Source organism: Portunus trituberculatus, chromosome 37 (genome assembly GCF_017591435.1).
Source record: "Portunus trituberculatus isolate SZX2019 chromosome 37, ASM1759143v1, whole genome shotgun sequence".
NCBI lineage: Eukaryota > Metazoa > Arthropoda > Malacostraca > Decapoda > Portunidae > Portunus > Portunus trituberculatus.
The window spans coordinates 12,636,749-12,659,248 of NC_059291.1; the positions used below are offsets into that span (position 1 = coordinate 12,636,749).

A 22,500-nucleotide genomic window follows, 5' to 3' on the forward strand; every position below is an offset into this window, starting at 1 on the left:
CTTTCTACAGTTGCGTCTTCTGCCTCTTCACCTGCTGCTGCTGCTGCTGCTTTACACAGGTGAGTCTTGCCGCTGTGCTTCCCTTCCCGCGGCGTGTGAAGGAGTACACCTTTTGATGTAGACTTTGATGGAAGGAGACGATGATAGGACGCGGTGCCGCCGGCGTGGTGATGGTGGTGGTGGTGGTGGTACCGCGGCAGGGACACGGAGGGCCTGCAGGTGTGTAATAATCAACATAAAACTCCCTCGAGGCGCCAAAAGATGTGTGGTCACAAGGCGCGCCTCGCCAGGTGCGGCAGAGTCCGCCACGCGACGCCCGGGATCTGCAGACTTCTTGTGGCGGCGTTGAATTTCATGAGGCGAGGGGAGGCGAGGCGACCAGCGGCGTAACCTTAGCTCGACGAATCTTCTCTTACTTCCGAACTATTGCTTAGTACGGGGAAGATCTTTATCGTCTTGATAAAGTCAGACACTTGGTTATATCATTTGTTCAGATAGTTTAACAAGATATCTAAGTATAGTTAATGCTCGCCGAGAACTGCGCTCAACTGACCTCTGAGATGTGGCTTAGGTGTGGCGGTGGTGTGGCGGTGTGGCACTCGTGTCAATGTTGAGTGCAGTGGTTTGGCTGTAATGGGGCGGTGGTGTGTCTTACAAGGCTAAGCATCTCCGTGCGTGCATGATAAGAGACCAGCTAATAACTTATATCAGATTCACGAGATGGAGTGGCGTTTGAGTGTGGTATGCGAGTGAGTGAGTCCATTCATACTGTTACAATTACACGAGGAGAGACGAAGATGACGACAGCTGCGTGTTGAGTTCCTCGCATTGATGTCCTCGAGGAGCAGCGATCAGTTACCGTCACCTGCTGCTAACTTCCATCATGAGCGAGGTGGTGAGGCGCAGCGGGACGGATGGGAGAGGAGACAGCACGCTACGGATCCTCTGCTGTATAGATAGATTCGTTAATTAATTCAGTGACACCCGCCGCGCTAACGATATCGCTGCGTGTTGGCGGGGATGACAGCGGCAGCGGCGAGAGAGCGAGAGAGAGAGAGAGAGACTGGTTTTAACACGCGCACGCTACATGGACTGAGTGAAGCTGCAGAGCTGGACATTTAGTTTATCCGTGTGGCGTGGCGTGGCGAGGCGTGGCGTGAGGGTAATGGTTGTCTGGGTCCTGCCATGCACATTACACGCACGGTAAAAAAAAGATACGGGTGACTGGCGGACAGGCGGACTGACAAACCCTACTCGTTCATCATCCTTACTTAAAAAATCTCCACTCTCTCACCGCGACGATTTTTCCAAGCCGATAGAGATAGTTTGCCGGGTTCTCAAGAGTATTTTTCCTGTTGATAATGTAGAAATATTAGTTATCTGTTACTGGAAGCGTAGAAACTCTCCATTAAAAAGCCGTGTAATTTCAACCAGAGCCTTTTGAAAGTAACCGAGAGTCCAGATTATAAGCAGTCGATTTTGTGTCCATGAACAGATTCCACTTCGTGTTCATACTGCCGTGTTTCTTTCTCCCAGCGGTGGATGTTAGCGGGAGATACTCTGGTGTTCGCTATATCCTCTTTGAGTTGGCGGCGCTGGCAGGCTGGCGTTGGCGTGGTGGTGGTGGTGGTGGTGGTAGAAGGTGTATTTATGCGCGGAAAAATGTGCCTTCATCGGCGTGTATCTCAGGAAACATTGGCGACGTAGATGTGTTTTGGTCTGCATCCATTATACGTTTTTTTAGCTCCTCTTCCTCTCTCCTCTCTCCTCTATCCTTTCCTCCTTCCCTCCTCCTCCTCCTCTTGAGCGTATTCTCTCCTCCACTTCCTTCTCTTTTTTCCTCACTTCTTCTCCATCTTATACTCGTACTTCCTCTCTTCTTATTCGTCATCTTCTTCCTTTTTATCCCCCTTCTCTTCTGTCTCATTTTCTCCTCCAACTCATCGTCCTCTTTCCTCTCAACTTTTTTCCCCTTGTTCCTACTAACCGTTCTTTCCTTGTATAGTACCTTCCTGTCTTTCCCTTCCCCATTGCAAAATTTCGTTCTTCTTGTTTCCTGCACGTCCTTACCTTTACTGTCTCCCTTATTTCCTTCCCTATCACTATTTTTCCTCCTCTGTATCTCCTCTCCTTACCCTTTCTCTGCCCGACTTTCGTTACTCCATCTCATCCTCTCCCTCACCCCCTTTATATCACTGTTTCCCACCTTCTCCCTATACTCAATAAAAATCCAAACGGCAATCAGGTATAAAAAAATTCCATAACTCTATGCATATAAAAACAGACAAGGGTAGGTAATATTAATTTAGCAAGTCCCGTGTGCGTCGCGTGCGTGCATAGCGAGTGAGGCCCTTCGGTTCATTTTGGTGGCCTGTGTTAATGGGAGAAGCTATCCGATTAGTTCACATTTCACGGCGGGAATGCGAGTAAAGAGAGAGAGAGAGAGAGAGAGAGAGAGAGAAATGTCCCGTGGTTGTAAGTGTTGAAGTGACGTTGGTTAAGGTATAAATAAGTTAAGGAAAGGTAAGGTAAAGTGGTGTAGGAAAATATGTATAGGTGAGAGTTACTGATGTGGGAAGTATAGAGTCGAGATGAAGCTGGAACGAGATGCAGGAAAGAGGTAGAGATGAGTTAGTAAATATATACGTACATGATTTAGTAATGTAACTTTTTATTGTTATTTTAGAGTGTGTGAAAGGGTGATATGGGTCAATGTGAATTTTTCTTATGTTCCTACGTGCAGAAAAACAGGAAAAGTAGAGAAGAATGTATAGAGAAAAAATAAATAATGCTGTCTGTTTTTATCACTTCGTATTTTCATAGCTAGGTGAGGTACAGGAGAGAAATACAAAAGGAGAGAAGTATGTGTGAATGTAACCATATTTTTTCCTTTCTTTCTTCACCTAAAGAACAAATAACTGAGAACAGGGATAGCATGCCAACTGTTTCTATTGAATTGTAGTAGAAAAACTCCCGCGTCTCTCGTCAGGGTGTACCGGTACTAATATTGCCTCTGTTAGGGAGAGAACGCGTAATACCATTAATAAGTCCGCCGGAAGTGAAACCCGAGGCATCATTGGCTAGAATACCGTGCAGTGACTGATGGCTGATGGCAGGAGGTCGTGTGTGTGTGTGTGTGTGTGTGTGTGTGTGTGTGTGTAGTACCGACTCTCGCATCGCTCAGTGTGTTCTACATTATATAGTTTTTACTCATCGGGTTTGCCTTCACCTTGATCTACCATTTTTCTATTTATTCTTATTTTTTGTCTCTTTGTCGCTCTTGCTTTGTCTTCATTTACTGTCTGTTTTTTATTGTGTTCTTATTTTGTCTCTATTTTCATTTACGTCATATAACGCTGATCATTTTAATATTTTCATCTCTCTCTCTCTCTCTCTCTCTCTCTCTCTCTCTCTCTCTCTCTCTCTCTCTCTCTCTCTCTCTCTCTCCTTCTTTAACTTTCAGCCCCTCCTTCTCTCTGTAACTTTCACTTCCTTTCCTCCCTTCTTCATTCTTCCCTTTTATTATTCTTCGTCTCTCCTTCTCAGGTTTTTACTCTTCCTTCTTTTCTCTCTTCTTCCCTACTTTACAGGCTACTTTTCTCTCTTCCTTCGAATCAAAGTTTCCTTCTTACTCTCTTCCTTTTTCCTTCCCAGATTCTAGTCTCTTTTCTTCAATTTCCATGCTTTCTATCCTGTCTGTTTTACTTTCCCATTTTCTCTTATGGTCTCACTGCACCATCTTTTCTTTCCTTCCTTCTTCCCTTTTTCAGCTTTTAATCATCTATAGATACCGTACGTAGCCAAACAATCACAAAAACTAGATGTACCTCAAGATTTTACTTATGAACTTATTGTGTGTGTGTGTGTGTGTGTGTGTGTGTGTGTGTGTGTGTGCGTGTGCGTGTGTGTATGTTCTCCATCTTCTAATTTCCTCAACGCTTCCTTCTTCACTTTTTTATTCAAGGAAATAAGTCAACATATTCCCGATAATAGGAAAGGTTAACACTGAAGTTATCAAAGCCAGACGTTTAATTTCCCCCGTAAGTTATTGCCACCCACGCCAAGCAAAACTCCACTAATTAATTGAATATCAGACAGCAAGCACATTGACTACAACCTTTCAATTAAGCCTGTCACGTAAGCCTCTTCCTCCAGTTCTCTCTCTCTCTCTCTCTGTTGGGTTTCTACGCATAATATATTCAGTTCAATAGTTCAGCGTTTACTTGTGTTGATATCTCCTAGTTATGCTTGAGGGTCATGTACTGTATTATATTTTTCCCTATGTTAAGTTTTGTCATGTCTAGTAATGCGTGTGACAAGGTGATAGTCAGATTAATAGAGTTCATGTTTATTTCGTATCTTATGGTGTAGGTTAGGGTGGTGAGGGTAAGGGTGAGATGGTGGTGTCTTTCCCGCGGTGCCTCGTGTCACGTCTCCGCTGCTGTGTGTGTGTGAGGCGGCGGTGGTCGAGGAAAGGATGGGCGGTGCGTGTGGGACTAGAGATGTGCTCCCTGTATGGGTAGTGATGACAGCCGCCAGTGTTGCTTGTCTAACGGTGCCCTGTGATGTGATTCAGTGTTTATTTTCTCTTTGTGTCTATGTGTGATTCGTTTCTGAATTATATATTCTTTGCTTATATGTTTTGTTTTTTCTGTCTATCTGTATATCGTTTTTAGATTGTGTGCTTCTGTGTTCTCTTGTCTCATTTTTTTTCATGTCTGTATTTTGTTTCTAAATCATATTCGTATAGTGTGCGTAATTTTTCCCCCATCTCGCTACATTTCGTTCCCGAGTAATTTCCTTCCTTTGGCTTCATATCCACGGACACCAAAGAGCGGAGCAGGACAGCATCCGCGGCGTCCGTCCATCTGCCCGTGCCCGATGAAATAATAAACACTTGAGGCTACTTACTCCTATGATGCCGCTGTTTGAAGGTCCTGGGCAGCTAGACGTCGATTTACATCACTTGTGCTGGTAATTAGCGGTGTGATTTACATGAAGGAAATGGCAGCACTCGGGGAAACCTTGCGACTCTATTGGCCACACGCCGCGCCCGCCGCTGATCTAGAGTTACGAGTGTCTGGCCGCAGCTCCTCGTTAGGCGGGTGACTCGTGTTACTAATTCATGCATGGCTATGTGCGGTGGGCGGCGGATGGCATGTAGTAGCGGCATGGTGGGACGTAGCAGTGGTGGGTGGCGACCTGTGGCGGCAGCAAGGCGGGACAGGTGTAGGTGGGAAGATCGTAAATGTCTCTGTTGTGTGGCTGGTGTTAGAGGATGTATTATTGTTGGAGGACACGCCGAGAAAGGTAAAGGAGAGAAAGAATGTTCGCTATTCATTGGTGTGACGGTGACGGGAGCCTATAGCATCAGCCGTGCGGGAGCGGAGGCTGGGGCTGCTGGTTGTAAGGCAGAGTGAGGGATGGCTGTCGCGGTGTCATATGACGAGTAGCGGCATTTATAACAAAGCCTATATGATGCCGCCACCTCCACTCCGCTACCTCCCTCAACGCTGGGTTGTTGGGGCCGTTCATTTCTTGTTTCCCCAAAGCCGTCCGCTGAAGTAGCGGAGCAGTTTTCTCTCCACTCGTGTTCCGTTGTACAGCTCTCGCTGTCTCTCAGGCCGCACATTTCCTCCTCTCCCGCCTCTTCCCGCATTCTGACAGAGATCACATTATAGTAAATGTTACGAGTAGCGGAGCAGTGTTCTCTACCCTCGTGTTCCGCCCTTCAGTTCCCGCTGTCCCTCAAGCCGCACATTTCCGCGTCTTGCCGCAGCCCGCCTCACCGCTGCCGCCCTCGCTAGCGGCGTGACCTTCCTTACAGCGCCCCGACTGTTAAGTCATAAATGATGGTGGACTCATGAACGCACTTCCCTGGAACTGTTCGCTTTCATATTGAATATTTACTTTGTTTTCACTTTGTTGTCTTCCTGAAACTGCGCGCCGCCAAATAGAACGCTTCACTTTCACATTTTCGTTCTCTGGAAGCTGTTCACGTGTAAATTATGGAGTCCTCTTTCTCACTGTCACTTTTTTCAACGGCGGTGTCCAATCAGTGTGGAAAGTGTTCTCTTGGCGTCAGGTTAGCGGTGCACGGCACGGCACGGCACGGCATGGCATGGCACAGGACGGGATACGATGGGGCGGTGCGGAGACTGTATACTGAACGGAGCGGCACGGTACGGCACGGGACGGGATGGACACGGATATAAGTGGCGGAATATAACAAGACACCCTGGGAACATAGCTAGTAAATGCACCCTTGACAACTAAAGTGACACAACCAGGACATCCTGTAAGTCTACGGTCCCATCAACGCGTTACTCATTCTCGCTAAGACTGACAGTACATTTGAGGATATTTTCTGTAGTGCATCCTTGATAACAAAACTAACGCAACACTCTGAAAACCTAACGCCACCTTAACCTTTTATTCCTTCCAGCTAGGAGTGACAGTACCTTCTTGGCTCTGAGCGGGGAAGGTCATAAGGAAATCTTAGGTCTGTTCTTGTGATGCGTGACTGTCACGGGACCAAGATTATTATTATGTTTTGTCCCTGTGGCTGCAAGGGCGTCGACTGAGCCTCCATATGTGTACTCGTCCTCGGCAGCGTAAATCAATGCCTGTAGGGAAGGAGAGAAAAGGCAGGACCCATTAACCTACATACACACGGACTACAGAAGGACACAGGTGATGGACCTGAGCGGCGCAAACTTGTCCTTCTTATGTTATTTGTTTTATTTGTAGCTCGTGACTGTGGCATTCACCGATCATGGAGTTAATTAGAGTTAATCATGCAAATATTGAAAAGAATTAGTCTCTCTCTCTCTCTCTCTCTCTCTCTGCACATCACATACGCTCTTATTGACGTTGTCCTTTGGTGTATTATATTTCACAAAGTGTGTGTGTATGTGTGTGTGTGTGTGTGTGTGTGTGTGTGTGTGTGTGTGTGTGTGTGTGTGCGTGTGTGTATTGTAGTGTAGTGTAGTGTAAGCGCGGACGTGCGTAAGTGCGTATCTACGTGAAAGCGAAAACAACGTAAATAAAAGACAAATTATTTTCTGTATGCGAATATTTTTGCTGGATGTTTTGGGCGTGCATTCCAAACACGGCAACACGAGAAACGAGACCAGGCAGGACTCGTTGGTGGTGTTACGGTGACGGGACAGCGGCGGCGACGAGGTGACGAGGTGACGTGTGGCTCAGAGTGGGCGTTAATATGTTCCGGGGTTCATCTCGTCATGTCCTGTCCTTTCATGTTCCTAGTTTGTGCATGACTCCTTCAGGGTACGTGTAGTGGTGTTCCTCTTTCTGAGTACTGATGATGAATAGTCTCGTTACGTTCGTGTTTTTAGTGTTTATCTGGTCACACACACACACACACACACACACACACACACACACACACACACACACACACACACACACACACACACACTCTCTCTCTCTCTCTCTCTCTCTCTCTCTCTCACAAAACCTTTTAGGAGCCAACAGCTTGCCCTTCCTTTGTATTCTTTTATTTCTTTTCTTACTCCATGAACATCCTCGTAAGAAGCAAAAGACTAGAGGTTGCCCTTCCTTTGTGTTCCTTTATTGCTCCTCTTCCTCGTCCTCCCTCTCTTCAAAACATAATATATTCCTCCCTCATATCGGTGTCATATATTTTAGTCACACGTCACCTGTTGTTAATCACCCCACCTGCCACCTAATTAGGCTCCGCGTCCTCCACCTCGGCCAGCCCCACGCCTTCTAAAGTTCCCTATGTTATTGTCGCTTATTGTCGCATTCATCCCCCTCCCTGGTGCTCCTCGCCTCGTTTAGTCTCCTCTATTAACCTGTTTTCGTGTTTCTTGTGCATCTCTTCACCTCTTCTTTGTCACACATTTGTTGATTGTATATTCATTCTTATTTTCTCCTCTTCGTCTTGCTTTTCTTCCTTCTCCTCGTCCTTTTTTTTCCACTTGTTCTTGGTCTTGTTCTTGTTGTCCTCGTTTTTATTGATCTGTTTTCCTTTTGTTGTTCTCGATGTTTTTGTTATTGTTATTTTCCGCTTCTCTTTCTCTCCTTCCTCTTTTTCTCTATCTTTTTTTCTTTCTGGCACTTCCTCTGCTATTTTATTAACCTTACTTCTTCCCTTACTTGCATTCTTTCGTTTTTGTGTGTGTTTTCTTTCTTCCTGTTTTCTTGAAGTCTTTGTTAATTCCCTTTTCTTCGTGTTCTCTCTCTCTCTCTCTCTCTCTCTCTCTCTCTCTCTCTCTCTCTCTCTCTCTCTCTCTCTCCTTGTTATCTAATGCACTGGCTTCGTTTGTTGTTTTTTCTTTCCATGCATTACCTCAATCTAACCCACAATCATGCAAACCCAACCATCCTCGCCTAACTAACCCACGCTTACCTGTCCCCCCTAATGCACGTGTAATAGGCGAGGATTCAGAACCACTTTGGCATACTTTGGCGTGCTATCCTGCAGTATCACTTTTTTTTTTCTCCCTTCCCCGCTTTCTGTATCATTGTCCACCACGCGTCATCAGTTATGGATGCAGGGTGGGTCTGAGTATTCATATCCAAGAGCAGTAGTGTTCAATATTGGATGGGTATCGATTGGTGCTGTAAGATTTATCGTAAGAAGTGTTTTGCTGTGTTTTTGTTCCAAGTCTGTCTGTCAGTTGTGTTAATTCTGTTTTATCTTATATTTCTTGTTCTTTAAAGTTGCCACTGGTTTTGTCATAAGTGTATCTTTCATTCTCTTAAGCTCCTTCTCTTCTTTCGAGTCGTCTGTGCTCTTCCTCAAGCACACCACACCCATTACAAGCGTGTCGTCTTTCACTGCATTGGGAAACTTTCACTTAGGTCTTTCTCTGTGTAGTCTGCCGGGTAGATTCATCTCGAGCATACTTTTTATCTCTCCCCTTGACATACTTAAGCTTCTCCGGACTATATTCTGAAACACTTCTGCGCCTCTTTAGTTGAAATCACACGAGTTTTTAAGCCAGTTTTTATAATTCTAGTGGCACATTAATATTTTTTTCACTATTATATTTTTCTTTTTTTTCGCTTTTCGCTTCCTTATTTTGTCCCACATTAATAACGGGGTCAACACTCTTGAGAATCGGACTAATTGTTTATGTGGCCTTTGAAATTTTTTAATATGATTATATATCATGTGAGGTTAGTGAAGGTAATTCTCTAATGGTGCTTCGTAACTTCCTAACATTATTTTCTTGTCTTCACTCTCTAATGTAATGTAACGTTAGTGAAGACATTTTTTAAGTAACCCTTGCAGTGCTTCATAACTTTCAAACATTAGACGAATACAAAGACACGTCAGAAAATGAAGTGGCTTCTCTCTCCTTTCTCTAATTCATATTTTCTTTTTTGGAAGCCTGCAGCATCTGAGCGTCCCTTTTCATTCATTTTCTTTCTAGCCATCGCTTTGTTTCTAATAGGGTTCAGAAGTCACCTGTATTCACCCATTACAGTTGGGTCTATATTGTAGTGTTCGCGTACATCTTTGAAATGGTCTGCTGCACTGCATAGTCTTATATGGCGAAGAAGCTTAGGCCGCCGTGGTACAGTGGAACCATGCGTGCTTTGGGGTCCGAGGGGTCTCCAAGCTCACGGGTTTGAATCCTATCCACGGTCCGAGTGTAGGTTGGGCTTCGTCACTCGGGGCAAGGGTTTCCTAGCGGGTGGGCTTTGAGATAGGAGGTGGCACGAAAAAGTATCCCCTTTAGCCCAGAAATTCCCGTGAAAAGCCCACATGGTATAGAAAAAAAAGAAAAAAAGAATCTCGAGTATTTTGACGAACCCTTGGGACGCGAAACACACCAGCACACCCGCACGACTAGAAGGTTCCCGGGAAATCGTAGACATAAGCATCACGTGACTTAGCAATACACATAACCCTGACGAAGTGCCCCTGAAAATACCCTGAATCACACCCCAGGGAGCGTGAACCCGAGCACAGGAACACCAGCTGAAAGAGACCAAGGAAAAAAATCAGAGAAGATGTTTGTTGCTGCGTCTCGAAAGTGTGTTTGTTTACGTCCTGGCGCGCGTGTGCTGGTGATGGTGGTGGTGGTGGTGGTGATAGCGGTGTTGGTGGTGGTGGTGATGATATAAGAATATGAGAAAATAAGAAAAGTTGCAAGAAACCATTATGCCGACATGTAGCAGTTCTTGCATTAAACAAACCAACCTTTTTCCAACAATTAATCCCTATCCATACGTACATAATATCTCATCATTTGACTCTGCACTAACAACATGATTACCGACTCTATTCCACTCACCTGTCACTATATTTGAGAACCAATTTCTTCTTATCTCTCATTTCCAAACTTACCTTTAAGCTAGAACGCGCTATCTCTTGTCGTATCCTGATTACTGATCCTTAAGATTTTGTTTATGTGATAGTGAAAGGTGATAATCTCCTCTGCTACACCAATACCACCACTTCTACCCTCACTATCGCTCCAATATCTTCCCACCACCACCACTACCACCACGCCAGCTCGTATTACAAACATGCTAGCTGAGATACACGATAACTTTATATTCCCCGTCGTCGTATAAGCTGAACGAGGCTGTGAGGAGTTAGTGCTTACTCCAAGATTTAGCGGAAAATGTTCGGCAGTAAAGATAAGTGTGGCCAAAATACTGCCAGAGACTCGATAGCTATTACTGCATTACGCCCAGATTAGACGCAGCTAGTGGGGGCTTTGTAGGGCTTTGTTGAAGACCCATTGGGGCTTAGGGGGGGGACAGGGCATGCATGGGCTTGTTTTTTTTAATTTAAGACTAGGTTAGTGTGGGTTTTTATGGCTGTTTTATTTGTTTATTTACTTTTTAGACAAGGGTAGTTTGTGCTCTTCTAGGCTTTAGTTTGGATAAGACCAGTGTAGGTTTAGGTGTGTTGAGGTGTGTTCTAGGTTAGATGGAAATGAGGTTCGTCTAGTAGTGTGGACTATTGCTGGGCTTACTTTTAAATCCGAGCTGTGTTTCTTTCTTTCTCTTTCTTTCTTTTTTATTATTATTTTTTTTTATAGACCAGGTTAGAGTGAACGCCTTGTAGCAGCGTTGTTTGTTTCGCGGTTCGTGTCAGATCAGAGAAGTGTTGGTCTTTGTGTATAGACTCTTTAGACCAGTATAGTAAATAGGGCTTTGGTTTGGCTGTTTTCTGAGTGGCTTTGTGCATCTTTGTGCTTTGTCTTAGAGCATGTTAGAGCGGATTTTGACATTGAGTAAGTTATCTTTGTGACTGTCATTTGGTGCACCTTTCCCTCATTACCAATCACTCTGAGACGTCTTAACTTGTTCTATAGCAATATCCAATCGTAAAATAGGGATGAAATTGCAAACTGTATTGTTTTTCATCACTAACTTTCATGTAGATGCTTATAAAGACTTCACGCATTGGTTGTGGTGGTGCTAATCGTCACGTGTCGCAGTGAAAGGGTTAACATAGGGTATTCCGAGCTTTGATGATCATGGGTTACGTGGATGCAGGTGAAGGCAGGACCTGAATGGGAATATACAGGAATACATGGAAAGCAGAGGAAGATACATGAATACATAAGACTTTGGTGGGTGTGGAAAAAGTGTGTGTGTAATGACAGTGACGGCCACAATAGTCACACATGAAAAAAGGCATCAAAACATCAGAGCAGATAAAAAAAAAACACCATTCACAATACATTCACTCACTCACCCACACAGACATCCACACATAGAACAATTAACAAAAAAAGCACCACCACTACCACTGTCACCACCACCACCACCACCACCAGTACCAGCAATAGCAAGAATATGAACCCCTCCAAAACACCACCACCACCACCACCACCATAGCCACCACCACAAAAACAACAACAACAACCCCAGCGTATGTATGAACACTGGAGGCCGCCTATAAAACTGTTACCATTTATTACGAAGGATTAAAGGATTACACTTGTCACATGAACAATAAAATTTACCGCTGCTGAAATGGTACAAAAAATTGGCGCGCGGGGGAGGGAGTCGTGGGAGAGGGAGAGGAGGAAAGGGAAGAGAGAGGGAGAGAAGGGAGAGAAAGGGAGTGTTTTAAGCGTAATATGCACAAGATCTCCCAATGGTTCGCGTGGTTATCATGTAGCCTGTCTGTCATCGTTGCTGCGAGTGGAAGGAGAGAGGTAAAAAAGAGGAACAGGAGGGCAAGGGAGATACGGAGGAAAAGAGAGTCAGAAGAGGAAGGAGAGAGAGGTAAAAAGAGAAACAGAAGGGCACCTGAGATAGGGAGAAAAAGGAGAATGTAGGAAAAGAGATAATTAGGAGAGGAAGAAGAGATAGAAAGAGGGGAACGGGAGGGCAAAGGAGATAGGAAGGAAAAGGAGGATATAGGAAAAGAGAAAGTTAGGAGAGGAAGGAGAGATGAAAAGAGGAACAAGAAGACAAGGTAAATAGGAATAGGAGAATATAGGAAAAAGAGATAGATAGGAGAGGAAAGGAATAGAAGAAATGGGGTAATGAGACTGCAGGGAAAGGGACGCAAGGAACAGAATGAGAATGAAAATGGGAATAAGGACAAAAGGAAGGAGAAGAAAGGAACGTAGGAGGAAAAGCGATGGAAAGAGAAGATAGAGGAGGGGGACATGGGATGGTAGGAAAGAAGGGAGGATGAAGATCTAAACTCTAAATGAAGATAGATATGGAAGAAAAGAGAGGGAAGAAAAGAGGGAGAAATGAGAAACCAGGGAAGAGGAAACAGGGAGCATAGCAGAGAAGAAAGAACAGGAAAGGGTTGGATGGGAATGAAGAGAAAGAGGAAAACGTGAGAAGAATAAGGAAGAGGAAGACAAAAGAAAACGATAATGACACACCGAGCAGATTGAAGGAAGGAAGGAAGGAAAGAAAGCGGAAGAGGAAAAAATAAATCGAGGGATGACTTATGGAAAAATAAAAAAAAGACCCTCTCATGTCGTTGCTGCCTCCTCCTCCTCCTCCTCCTCCTCCTCCTCCTCCTCCTCCTCCTCCTCCTCCTCCTCCCACGCCTCAATAAACGTCCCGTAATTACTAATCAATGGAGGCGGCGAAGAACAACGATTTCATTAATTGTAATAGTGTGTGTTTGTGTGTGTGTGTGTGTGTGTGTGTGTGTGTGTGTGTGTGTGTGTGTGTGTGTGTGATGGATGTATTGGTGTGGGTGAGTGTGGCGTGGTTTTCATGAGAGACATTTGTACTTAGGGCAAACGAGGAGGAGGAGGACAACGAGAGGAAGAGAAGAAGGATGATATCAGAATGACGAGGAGAGAAGAGAACGAAAGGACAGTGACGAAGAGGAGGAGAAGGAGAAGGAGGAGGAGGAGAAGGAGGAGGAAGACAAAGACAAGACAAGGAGACGTAAGACGAGGACAATAAAACATGTGTCTTGGGATGTAAATATTTTTATGGAGTAATAAGTAAAAAAAAAAAACATTCACACACACACACAAACACACACACACACCACCACCACCACCACCACCACCACCACCACTATAAACAACGGGCATAACAAGCTAATATTACAACATAAGCTATAGTTATGGAAGAAATAAACACATTACTTTTTTTCCCCTTCATCCAGCCTATCCCTCACTCACTGCCCTCCCTCCTCACCCCTATCCTGTCTCTCCCAACCTCTCTTCCCCTAACCCTCTCTCCTACCTCTCCCTCAATCCTCCCAGCCCCTTCACGCAGCGTCCCCGCACAACACTCGGCGCCAGGCTCATGTTTGCGGCGTGCGATTATGAGTGACGGTGAATGAGTTGTAATAATGGTGTGAGGGTTGTGCTCTTGCTCCCAGTGGACAGGCGGAACAATTTGGTGTGTGTGTGTGTGTGTGTGTGTGTGTGTGTGTGTGTGTGTGTGTGTGTGTGTGCGCGCTTGCTCTCTCTCTCCGGCTGCGGAAACATTAACATGCAAATTTTATGTGCATGAAAATTTGCATTAATGTTTTAATTGAATATAAAGAGAAAATTAGGTGACATAATTATTAGAGTGTTTTAGGGGGACGTACGAGAAAGATATTGTTATGCTGAGTGAGGGGGGGGGGCAGGGTCAGCGTGCCCCCATCCCTCTCTCCCTCCCTCCCCCTCACGCTCCCATTCCTTCCCTCTCCTCCCCTCATCTGCCCTTCTCTCCTCTCCTCTCCATTCCACCCTTCGCTACCTGCTTCCTTCCCTCCCTCCCTCCCTCCCTTCCTTCCCTTCCACTATCCTTTCCTCTCTCTCCCTCTCTCCCTCTCTGTCCCTCTCTCACTCTCCCTCTCCGTTCCTCCCTCCCTGCACCTGACTTCCTCTCGTCCTCTCTCTAGTTGTTACCTGATTTTCCACCTGCCTGCTCCGCCCCGCCCTGTCCCTCCCCCCTTTCACCCTCTCCCCACCTCCTCTCTCCACCTCCTCTCGCTCCGCCACATAACACATTAAACGTTATCCACCTCACTGTTATGTCCCTTTATGCGCCTCTCTCTCTCTCTCTCTCGTCTCTCTCTCTCTCTCTCTCTCTCTCTCATCTCCACTTCTCCCACTTCTCCACTTCTTTAATTCATTTGTCTCTTTTTCATCCACTCTTTTACATCCTGTTTTGCTGTGCACTTATCTGCCTTTTCTCCTTCTCTTATTTCTTTCTCTTTTTCTTTTTCACCCCGTCTTCTTTTATTCCTTTCACTCTCTCTCTCTCTCTCTCTCTCTCTCTCTCTCTCTCTCTCTCTCTCTCTCTCTCTCTCTCTCTCTCTCTCTCTTGTGTTTCTCTATTCATTTATCTTATTCTATTACATGTTTTCCTAATTTTAGTTTTCTTATTTCCTATTTTGTTCTGTTTTTCCTTCTTTCTTCCTCCTCTTTTCTCCATTGTGTACTTTTCTCCTATTTCAGCATTTATTTTTTTTTCATTCTCTACTACTACTTTTTTTTTTTTTTTTACTTTTCCAGTTCTTCATTTCTCATTTTATATACCTTCGTTATTTTTTTCTTTCTCTTTCTTTCTCATTGGTTTTTTTTTTCCCCTCTTGTCCTTCGTATTCCTTCCTCTCCGCCTTTCTTTTCCACCTTCTATTCTTGCCTTTTCCTTTCCTATTTCATCCAGGTATTTTTCCTTCCGTCAGTCTTTCTATACTTTTCCCTCTTTGTTTCCCTTTTCCACCCTCGTATATTTCTGTCCTTTTTGTATTTCTACCTCACTACACTACTTCTCTTTATTTCAATCGTTTCACACTTCTGTCCCTCAATTCGTTCCTCAATCTCCACTCCTTCTTTCATTCCTCTCCTTATTCCTTCTCTTTTCTTTTCCTCACGCCCCTTTCTTTCCTGCTTCTGCGTCCCCGCGTCATTCCTCCTTGCCTCCCTTCCCTCACTCTCCCCCATCAGCCTCCTGCCCTCTCTCCCCACTCAGCAGCTTGTTAGGCCGAGAGTGTCGCCAGCAGGAACGGGGCAGGAAGGCCAAACATGGAAAACCACACCAGCTTGCCTCACCGCAGCCAAATCACATAGAGAGACGCCAGTTCATCGCAACACAAATAGATTATCTCAGTAATCCATAATGCAAGCAGACTGCGACGCCTGACACACACACACACACACACACACACACACACACACACACACACACACACACACACACACACACACACACACACACAGACACACACACACACAGTTGGTCTCTGGTGGTGTATTGTGGGTGTGAAATTCTATCTTTCGTGTTTTTGTGTCGTAGATTTGGTGTTTTCATTTAGTGTGTGTGTGTGTGTGTGTGTGTGTGTGTGTGTGTGTGTTTTCCTTTGTCTTGTCCCAGTTTGTCGTTTTGTCTTTTTTTTTTCTTCGTCTTTATTTTCTTGTCTTTCTCAGTTTTTTTTCTTTTTTACTTTAATTTTTTGTTGTGTATGTTCTTCAGCGTTCGTTTTTTATTGTCTCCCTCTTTCTCTTTCGCACCGTTGAAGTGGGTGTGTGTTTTCTTGTGTCTGTTTCGGCTTGACTTTCTGTTCGTTAGTTTGTTGCATTGATATCTAAAAAGTTACAAGTGATTGGGTACAAGACAAGTTAGGATACTGCAATACAAAAAAAAAAAAAAATAATGACAAATAAATGAAATGAAAGTGTTAGCAAGTATTCTGTATCTCCAGCTGAAAATCAGACATGAAAACCTCTCAATCGTTCATGTGGCCTTTGAAAACAGACTTTATGGGATCCTGGACCATTTTTAAACACGTTATCAAGCATTTCGAATTCCCCAATAGTAAAAACACGCATGAAAATCCAACCAATCATTTTTGTAACCCTTGAAAACAACCCTTATGGAACCCAAAAGGCACTAGAGAATTAGCAGGCATTCCACGTTACCAAAAAAGAAAAAAAAAAACATGAAAAACCGACTAATCATCTACGTAAACTTTCAAAACAATCCTTATGAAAGCCAAAAACATTAGAAAACTAGCAAGCATCACAATTTACCAACGAAAAAAAAAAAGAAAGCACATGAGAACTCTAACAATCATCTCCGTGACCTTTGAAGACAAACTTGATGAGAGCCCAAAGCGTATTAAATGTAAATTATCAACCATTCATCACTGCCAGTAGGAAAAACAAATATGAAATCTCCCACTAATCATCTCTGTAACCTATGAAAAACAGTCCTTATGAAACCCCGGAGCGTTCCACAGTGCAGGGCAAGACAAGGGTAGGGTAAGTTAGATAATATAGTACTGCCGCTTCTCTTATTTCCTTCCTCCTTTTAACGCAGTAACTCCAGCCTGATTAATTATCCTATAAAAACCCGGGATTGTAGCTTTTTCTCGCCTTATCGTAGGGAGCTGGTGCTGCGTGTTAACTCTGGAGATAAGGCGGCTGCTACACTGTTGTCCTTCCCTTCCTTACTGCACGCTTACCCTCCCTCTCTTTTTTTATTCTTATATACGAGCATTTATACAGTTGCCGCCTCACTTCCATACACCAGCGACTTGCGATATCTTTGTTGAACCCGGTAGCGTCCTTCAGTATGGATAACATCGGGGTTTGTTGTGGGAACTTCAAAAGGAGATTAGACAAATTTATGGATTGGGACGCTGCGGGGATGTGTTGTTATATTGTGACTTCTTGCAGCTTCCATTATTTTCTTATGCTGTTGTATTCTTATGTGAAGGAATATTTTTTCCCCAGAGGTCAAGCGGAGTAGGTCAGTTTTAGCTTAGGTTAGGTCTTTGGTCAGTGAACCCTTAGTTGTACCAGTATACTGTCTTGTAATATAAGAAACTGCGAGGTACGTTTTATCAAGTCTTTTTTTCTTTTTCTTTTTTTTATTTCTGGGATCAACTAGTGTATATCCGTTTTGTGTGTGTATGTGTGTGTGTGTGTGTGTGTGTGTGTGTGTGTGTGTGTGTGTGTGTGTGTGTGTGTGTGTGTGTGTACAGTATGTGGAACGAGGACGCGGTTACATGGGACTGAGTTGATTAGCTTGAGCCAAGATGGAGTGAGGGAGAGCGAGGCCAGGAAAAGGAGGGACGGGTGAGGGAGGTCTGACTGACTGGCTTGCATGTGTTAGGACGGACAATGTTAGCCGTGTTAGCTTGTGGATGCAGCGGGAGAAGGAAGGGAGAGGTAATGGAGAGGCATTGGATTGTTGTCTGTAAAGAAGAAGAATAGGTAAAGGAGACGAGTGTAAAGAGAGGGAGGAAGAGAGTTTAGCGTTTGTAAAAGTAGAGGATTACATGAAAGAGGAGTGAAAGAAAAGAGAGTTTGTAACGGAGTGTGTGTGTGTGTGTGTGTGTGTGTGTGTGTGTGTGTGTGTAATTCACCTCGGTCGCCTGCTGGTCACCCAGCCAGTCTTCCCCATTACGGAGCGAGCTCAGAGCTCATAGACCGATCTTCGGGTAGGACTGAGATCACATCACACACAACACACCGGGAAAGCGAGGACACAACCCCTCGAGTTACATCCTGGACCTATTTACTGCTAGGTGAACAGGGGCCACACATTAAGAGGCTTGCCCATTTGCCTCGCCGCTTCCCGGGACTCGAACCCAGCCCTCTCGATTGTGAGTCGACCGTGCTAACCACTACACTAGGCGGTGTGTGTGTGTGTGTGTGTGTGTGTGTGTGTGTGTGTGTGTGTGTGTGTGTGTGTGTGTGTGTGTGTGTGTGTGTGTGTGTGTGTGTGTGTGTGTGTGTGAGAGAGAGAGAGAGAGAGAGAGAGAGAGAGAGAGAGAGAGAGAGAGAGAGAGAGAGAGAGAGAGAGAGAGAGATGTAAAGAAGATCAGTATATAAAAGTATTGTATCCGTTAAAGGAGGGAGAAGTGAAGGAGAGACGAGTACAGAGAGGAAGAGAAAGTTTTGCCCCGTGAAGAGAGAAACACGTGTAAGACAGTGTAAAAAGAGAGAGAGATTTGTAAAGGAAAGATATACAACAACGAGATGATAATTCTGCACCATTTGATATAATTTCCTATCTGTCCAAGAACGAGCATTAAATGGTTACGTTAATTCAGCCAAACCAGTATTCAGATTACTTACATCTATAAACATCACATAGATACTTCAATAACTATCCTATAGAGAAATTGTATACATTGTCATGATTTGATTTCCATTTCATCCGAGTGAAAATAGCAATTCACACAAACCAGCGTTAGAATTACACGCACAAACATTATAGAAACTTAAACATACATAATATAAACCGGTCACGAAAAATTATATACGCCAACATAAAATCGCTTCCTATTTATCCAAGAACAAAAATGAAATTACAGTAATTCAGTCAAACCAACATTAGAATTACATACAAGTGGGATCGAAAAAAAACCTTACGGGAGATGCAAGTGAAAAATAACACAGCAGATCACACGAACACCCTTAGCTCCCCATACACCCAAACACAAGAAACTAAACATCACAGAAATTCAATAAAACCAACATTCAAACTACACACAAGACCGTAACAACAACAACACAACAAACCACCCAGGCTAAAAAAAAAAAAAAAAAAAAAAAAAAACATATTAACCCCTTCAGTACCAGGACGTATTTTTATATTCATTCTGGTTACTATTTGGTGATTTTAAACAGCTTCAGAAACTTATGTGGGGATTAGAATAGTGAAGACTGTGGCCACTAATCTTCTGACCTCCATAGACGCTTCCTAATGTTAATAAAATGGTCTAATGGTACACAAATCTCAAGGTAAAAATGTGTCCCAGTACTAAAGGGGTTAGCAAACAACAATACTCAACAATAACAACGGTCTAGATAAAAAAAAAGAGAAAGAAAAAGACTCATCAATATCCTAACCATCAAAATCCAAGAATTAAACCATCCCGGTAACTCACTCAAACCGCGTTGGAATTACATCTCGGAACTGCTTCAAGATCCTGCTGAGGGACTGGGCGAGCGGCGGACGTCAGACAGGGCTCGCGGGAACTAGTGGGGTCTGGCTGCTCAGTGCTGGGGTGTATTGGCAGCTCCTAACACACGGAAATACGAGGTCAATGCGGGGTTTGGTGCGCCTCTCCCTTGTCTCTTGTGCTTCCCCGTGTTTCTTTCCCTCCCTTCCCGCCGTGTCTCCCTAGTGCATTTCTCCGGGTGTGCCTCTCCAGTGTGTTTCTGTGTGTCTTCCCCGTGTCCGTGTTCGCCCCACCAGGAAGTTCCTCCTCCTCCTGAGTGTGTTTATGCGCTTGGAAGAAACGAGATTGTGAGAGAAAATTTGCCTTTTGCTGGAATTTTGACTGTGTGTGTGTGTGTGTGTGTGTGTGTGTGTGTGTGTGTGTGAGAGAGAGAGAGAGAGAGAGAGAGAGAGAGAGAGAGAGAGAGAGAGAGAGAGAGAGACTGAATGCAACTGCTATTTCTATTTCTACAAGAACAAGAACAACAATTACTATGACTATTACTACTACGACTACTACTACGGCTACTGCTACAATTACTACTACTACTACTACTACTACTACTACTACTACTACTACTACTACTACTACTACTACTACCACCACCGCTACCACCACCACTACTACTACTACTACTACTACCACTACCACTACTACTACCACTACCACTACTACCACCACTACCACTACCACTACCACCACCACCACTACTACTACTACTACTACTACTACTACTACTACTACTACTGCTACTACTACTACTACTACTATTATACACAACTGTTTTACGTATGAAAGAGGCTGGATAAGAACACAAAAAATAGAAAAAAAATCCAGCTGAATTAATGGTTCCTCAAAAAAAGTTACTGAGAGAGAGAGAGAGAGAGAGAGAGAGAGAGAGAGAGAGAGAGAGAGAGAGAGAGAGAGAGAGAGAGAGTGCTTAGGCTTTAGGGTGTGGAGTGTAAGGGCGAGAAATATGCAGGTTTTTATTGACACGACTGGATGGTGGCCAAGGCGAGGCGCTGTGTAGGGTGAAAAGAGGAGATTGTAGAGGCAAGGCTACTGTACTTCCAGAGAGAGAGAGAGAGAGAGAGAGAGAGAGAGAGAGAGAGAGAGAGAGAGAGAGAGAGAAGGGTGTGGGTAAGGAAAGTAAGATATTTTTAGAAAGGTGATTGAGACTTTGAAATGTGTTAAAAAGAGTAAATGTGAGAAACTCTTCAATATTCTTCCATACTGATTTATTTAAGGAGTTTATTTATGCATTTAGTTTCCTTGTCAAGCGTTAAATTTTTCGTATCTGCACATGTCTACCAGTCAAAATGAAGAAGAGACAAAACGAAGGAAATGCAAAGGAAATTGAACATCAAAGTTATCCATTTATTTGTTAGTTTTTGTCGCATATTATTTCACACACACACACACACACACACACACACACACACACACACACACACACACACACACACACACACACACACACACGTCCCCATAATAACCCTCCATTACTCTCCTAATTCCTCTTGGTAGCTACACAAATCTTGAAATCCTGAGAAGTTACTTACACTGACGGCTAGAGGAGTGGTCTTGGAGAGCCCTGGGGGACGCCGCGCCCTTCCCTCGGCGGTAGCTAGGGGAGGGGAAAGACCGGTGGCAAGATGGTGGCGGGTCGGGGGGGATCGGCTGGTAGTGGCGATGGTGGTGGTGGGGGTGGTGGTGGTGCCTCTTCCTGAAAGTGGAGAACTCTCATGAATTCCCTGGCCTTGCGGTGTCCTTGGCGGCGGGGCGTGGCGGAGAGAGAGAGAGAGAGAGAGAGAGAGAGAGAGAGAGAGAGAGAGAGAGAGAGAGAAGGAGAGAGAGAGAGTTCCGTGTCCTGAGTCTTGAGTCTTGCGTGGCTGGTCTTGTAAATCTGTAACATAGTTGTTAGAAGTCGAGAAACCTACTGCTCTTACTTCCGTTTTGTCGTGTTTCATCGCTCGATTTTAAATGAAGTCCCCCTGTGATCTGACAGTCGCCTTGTGTCAGTGACAGATCCTTATTATATTAAGGGGACGTAAGAACTAAATAAATGCTAAAGCAATAACCTACTAATCTTACTTTTTCTTTTTTTCTCGGTCTGAAGTCCCCCAAATGTGACAGTAGCCATAGAAACCTACGTAGCGACAGATTCTTAGCAGATCAGTAGAGGCACAGGGAGTGAATAGAAACACTGAACAATAATCTGCTAATTTTACATCTTTACTTCTAAGTCCCCTGATCTGCTGACCGTTGACTTGCAGATATCTATTGGTTCTTTGTGTGCCTCAGGGAAATGGTGATCAGAGGAAGGCAGTGCTGGGTGTTATGACTTCTGACCGTGGCTGTGCTTGAATCAGTGAGGGGAAAGTTCTTTAATCTTAAGTGAGGGCAAGAGATGAGAGCCGAGGTAGATATTGGTGATGTTATGTTGGTGTGTTGGTGTTGAGAGAGAGAGAGAGAGAGAGAGAGAGAGAGAGAGAGAGAGAGAGAGAGAGAGAGAGAGAGAGAGAGAGAGTGTGTGTCTTGTATCTTGTGGTTGTAACATTGTTTTGCTTCATAGGTAAATAATTCTTTTGTTAATTTTTCTATCATTTAAATTTGTTCATTAAGATTTGTATACGTCTTTTGGTTGAGTAATTTTATGGTGCCATCACTGGTCCATATGCTGATAACTTCCTTTCATTTAACTTGCTTACATTTAACTTACATTTGTATTCACGGTTATGAATATTTTCATTATGGTAACACTAATTTTTGTATTGATGCCAGGAAAAAAGAAACTAGCAATTGTAACATTGTTTTGTGGCGGCGTCAGTACCTTTAGTCTTTTGTGTTGCGTGGTGCGTGCGAGGCCAGCGTTTTGATGTGGCAAGTTAGTTTTGATCTGGCAGTAGTGTCGGATTGCCACACTTTATGAATATTGCTGTTGTCTTTCAATTATTCACCGCGGCTGTGTTTGTGGCGCGGGTTATCTGATGAAACGGACGAAAAACAGAACTGTAATTCTTTTCAAGAGTAATATGTATATTTTTATGTGTGTGGGATGTGGTGGAGGCAGGTTTTATAGATGTGTTGACTGTACTAGTGGC

At 44.1% G+C, this 22,500-nt stretch overlaps 1 protein-coding gene across 3 annotated transcripts in view; it reads left to right on the top strand.

Annotated features, from left to right (window-relative positions):
• LOC123514219 (lachesin-like) overlaps nucleotides 1–22,500 on the top strand; it is a 389,400-nt gene that overhangs the window by 859 nt on the left and 366,041 nt on the right. For all 3 annotated transcript variants that reach the window (XM_045271923.1, XM_045271922.1, XM_045271921.1), the window contains one exon: nucleotides 1–59. This exon is cut by the window's left edge. In XM_045271923.1, coding sequence (XP_045127858.1) covers nucleotides 1–59 — 59 coding nt within the window. The remainder of the gene's footprint in view (nucleotides 60–22,500) is intronic.